The 3770-nt window shown below is 41.6% G+C and overlaps 1 protein-coding gene across 1 annotated transcript in view; it reads right to left on the bottom strand.

Annotated features, from left to right (window-relative positions):
• The window catches only part of LOC107713191 (serine/threonine-protein phosphatase 2A 55 kDa regulatory subunit B beta isoform-like), a 48604-nt gene extending 45328 nt beyond the window's left edge, over positions 1-3276 (bottom strand). Inside the window, exon 1 of the mRNA XM_016518626.1 lies at positions 2821-3276. Coding sequence (XP_016374112.1) covers positions 2821-2890 — 70 coding nt within the window. The 5' untranslated portion in view covers positions 2891-3276. The remainder of the gene's footprint in view (positions 1-2820) is intronic.
• Positions 3277-3770: the final 494 nt, after the last annotated feature.

Here is a 3770-nt window from a genome sequence, read left to right as displayed (position 1 = left end):
GCCATTTTGGAAAGTATCCACTGAACGCAAACAGCGTATGCCATTCTGTGTCAGCTGCATCACGCGGATGTTTTCTACGTTGTTTACGCTTTGATTTGAACGAAAACAACATATCTGCGTTCAGTGGATACTCTCCAAAATGGCGCTACGGTGACGCGGAGGAGACGAATTGTTGAATAAAGTCGTTATTTTGGTTTTCTATTCTTGTAGCTTCGTAAAATTATGATTGAACCGGAGGGTCAGAGAGCTCTCAGAACTCATCAAAAATATCTTAATTTGTGTTCCGAAGACGGGTTTAGAACGACATGAGGGTGAGTAATTAATGACAGCATTTTCATTTTTGGGTGAACTAACCCTTTAAAAATAATTAAAATGGAAAATTAATGGAGACGAGCAACCAGCATTCATGGGTTAGGAATAAAAAGAGAGAATCCAGAATTTTCATTTCTCGGTGAACTACTGTATTCTTTTAAGTGCTGAAGTTCTACACATGCGGTTACAGGTTCTGAATGCTTTTAGAAGTTTGCATTGATGATAATATCTTTATTTGTGGACACAATGGACACATAGTCGATGATTTAAAAATGTGTCTCTCTTTTAAAGTGACGTGACATGTGGCTAAGTATGGTGACCCATACTCAGAATTTATCCCATCCAAAGTGCACACACACAGCAGTGAACACACACACACCGTGAACACACACCCAGAGCAGTGGGCAGCCATTTTTGCTGCGGCGCCCGGGGAGCAGTTGGGAGTTCGGTGCCTTGCTCAAGGGCACCTCAGTCATGGTATTGAAGGTGGGAGAGAGTGCTGTACATTCACTCCCCTCACCTACAATCCCTGCCGGTACGAGACTCGAACCCGCAACCTTTGGGTTACAAGTCCGACTCTCTAATCATTAGGCCACGACTTCCCCAATTTAAGGGTAAGTTTGGCTATCAGACACACTGACAGCATATTCTACAGGGGCCGTAAGTGATGGATGAGAGGGGAGCGCTTGCATAATTCACAGAGAATTAACAAGGGAAGAAGAGAAGTGGCATGTAGTAGATTCTGTTCTGCAGACGACAGGAGCTCATCTCAGGTCGGAAGTACACACAGATGCGATCAATGCTTTCAACACACCAAAACCGAAGAAAATTGCCAACCATGTTTTGATGTCAACACATGTAGCACAATACCCCAAAAGTTTGAGCACAAAAAATGGCTCTTGATTTCTGTGACAGCAGTCAGGATATTAAATAAGAGTCTTAAAGCAAGCTTGTGCAAGCATTACTCCTTTATCTAACCCTAATCTTCCTCAATATGCTAGTCTCAGCTATAAACTAAATAAAACGTTATTACTGTATTACACACAGTAAGACCAGAAATGTGAATTAAGAAAGCAAACAGGGTCCATTTTGATTCCATGTTGGCTTTAAAGACTAAATACTCTTAAAGACTGAATTTAAGCATAGCCTGACGGGAAGAGGCCTAAAAACTGGATTTTCACAGCTGGAATCATCACATCTGTCTATGTGTTCTCTGGCTTTAATCTCTGATTTATTCCCTTCTCTCGCGATCCCTCCCTCCCTTTCTCTCTCCGCCTCTGTCTCCAACCAACCCCCCATTCACTGATGCATCGCACCAGTCCTGTTGAAGGCTTCTTGTCTGTGCATGAGAGGAGGGTCTGGCTCAGCGAAACTCCTCTGCTGTCTATTGTCAGAGAAGAAGAATGCCTTTACACTGTCAATATAATCTAGAGTTTGCACTAGCTGCATTGCCTTGGAAGACAAGTGAAAGAACTGTAACAGTTCACAATGGAAAACGTTTGTAACTGTGCAAAAGCCTAGTTTAGACAGTAGGTTTCCACTGTAAGCATTTCAGTCGTGATGATTCTAGAGAAATAACAAATTGTTTGTTAATGTATAGTTCTCCAAAAGAAATGTGTACAGGATCCTTTAGGATTGGAACTGATCCTAAAGGGATACTGTATGAATTGCAACTCATAAAGTATGCATTCTAAAAGATTTAGGTTTTTCTCAAATGTCATAATATTAAAATAAAGTTCCAATTAAGATTGGTTCCGAGTTATGATTGAAGTTGAATAGCTGGTTGATTTTCACCTTGTTTTGTTAGAAATACATCTTAATGTATTCAACATTATATTAGACCACCACATTCAAATAATGCACAAATCTAAACTGTCAGCTCTTATACTGATGGAGCTTGGCGGACTAAACCACCAGCAGAAAATCTTCTTAAAGTGTTAGTCTGACTGCTCATCTATTTTTAGCTCAAATAAAACACTACAATCAGTATTTTGCATTGCTATATCTGTGTTACACATGGAAGATGCCAGCATGACTGACACACTTATGAGAAATAAGCATTTGGACTTGCACAGGATTGCTAAAGGGATTTCCATCATAATTTGGCACCGATCCTAATGGGATCAAATAAAATCCTACTTCATAAACTGTAACTCCTAAAGGATTTTATCATGTATTTTTGATCCTTAAGAGTCCAATGTGTTCTGGAAGATTTAGTATATATTGGAATCAGAAAAAAAAAATCCCATTAGAATTGGTTCCACGTTATAATAAAAATTCTAATAGAACTAATGTACATATTTTTTTTATCAATCCTAAAGGATGCATACAGGATCTAAAACAGGCATCTGCTGGATAAACTGCAATTCCTACTTATTCGGTTTCAGTTTATCCAAGCTGACTTATTAAAGCCAAACCAGGATCCTTTAGAACTGTTTCCAAATAATTCCTTTAGGATGTCTGACTCTATGTGCACCTGAGAGAAGGCGATCATGTGATGAGATATACCTTCAGTTGCATAGTTGTGGTCGCGAAGGAAGCTGTTGTTGATCTTGCGGGTGTCTATTTCCTCATCCATTTAGAAAGGCGCTGATTACACTGAGAAACGCAGAGAGAGAAACGCGCTATCTATCCACGTTCCGCGCTCATGCATGCGTTCAGCCCAGAGCCCGGCGCGCAAGACACGGACGCACCATCATATTACACAGCAGTCGCCCTGAAACCCGTCAATAAATGAACAACAGTGCGATGAGCGAGAAAGCCGGTGTCGGGTCGCAAGGTGTCACAAGGCGGGGCTGTCTGCAGCAGACCGTGATTTCATCCAAAATGACAACAATCCGCGTCCAAATCCATGCTTTGAAATAGGCTGTCATGCAAAGTCTGACAAGTTTGAGATGTGACCGGCGGTGCTGACGCGAGGCTGCCGGGGACGCGGCGCATCGGTTGAAGTGTGAGACTGGCGCTGCAACAGAGACTCCTCCCCCTCTGTCCACCTGCGTCAGCATCACTCCGGCCTGTGCGCAGACGATGATCTTATGTGTGATGGTGTTTCAGCACTTGTTGAATTATGCCCATGTGCATCACTTGTATAATAATTATGATTATGATGATGAAGCTCCTGCTTAAAAAAAAGCAGTGTGGCGGTACAGCTATTAGATAAAAATGGTACTTGGGTAGCTGACGGGAGCTTGCAACACTCTAAAGAGAAATGAAAAAATGAAATCGCATCATATGACCCCTTTAAAGGGTTAGTTCAGCCAAAAATGAAAATTCTGTCATTAATTACTCGCCCTCATGTCGTTCCAAACCCCTAAGACATTCGTTCATCTTCCGAACACAAATTAAGATATTTTTGATGAATTCCGAGAGCTCTCTGACCCTCCCGTAGACAGCAAGGGTATTACCATGATAAAGGTCCAGTAACGTAGCATGGACATTGGTAAATTAATCCATGTGGC

This window comes from Sinocyclocheilus rhinocerous, unplaced genomic scaffold (genome assembly GCF_001515625.1).
Source record: "Sinocyclocheilus rhinocerous isolate Xijiao unplaced genomic scaffold, SAMN03320098_v1.1 scaffold387, whole genome shotgun sequence".
Classification (NCBI taxonomy): Eukaryota; Metazoa; Chordata; class Actinopteri; order Cypriniformes; family Cyprinidae; genus Sinocyclocheilus; species Sinocyclocheilus rhinocerous.
This window is presented reverse-complemented; position numbering and strand designations above follow the sequence as displayed.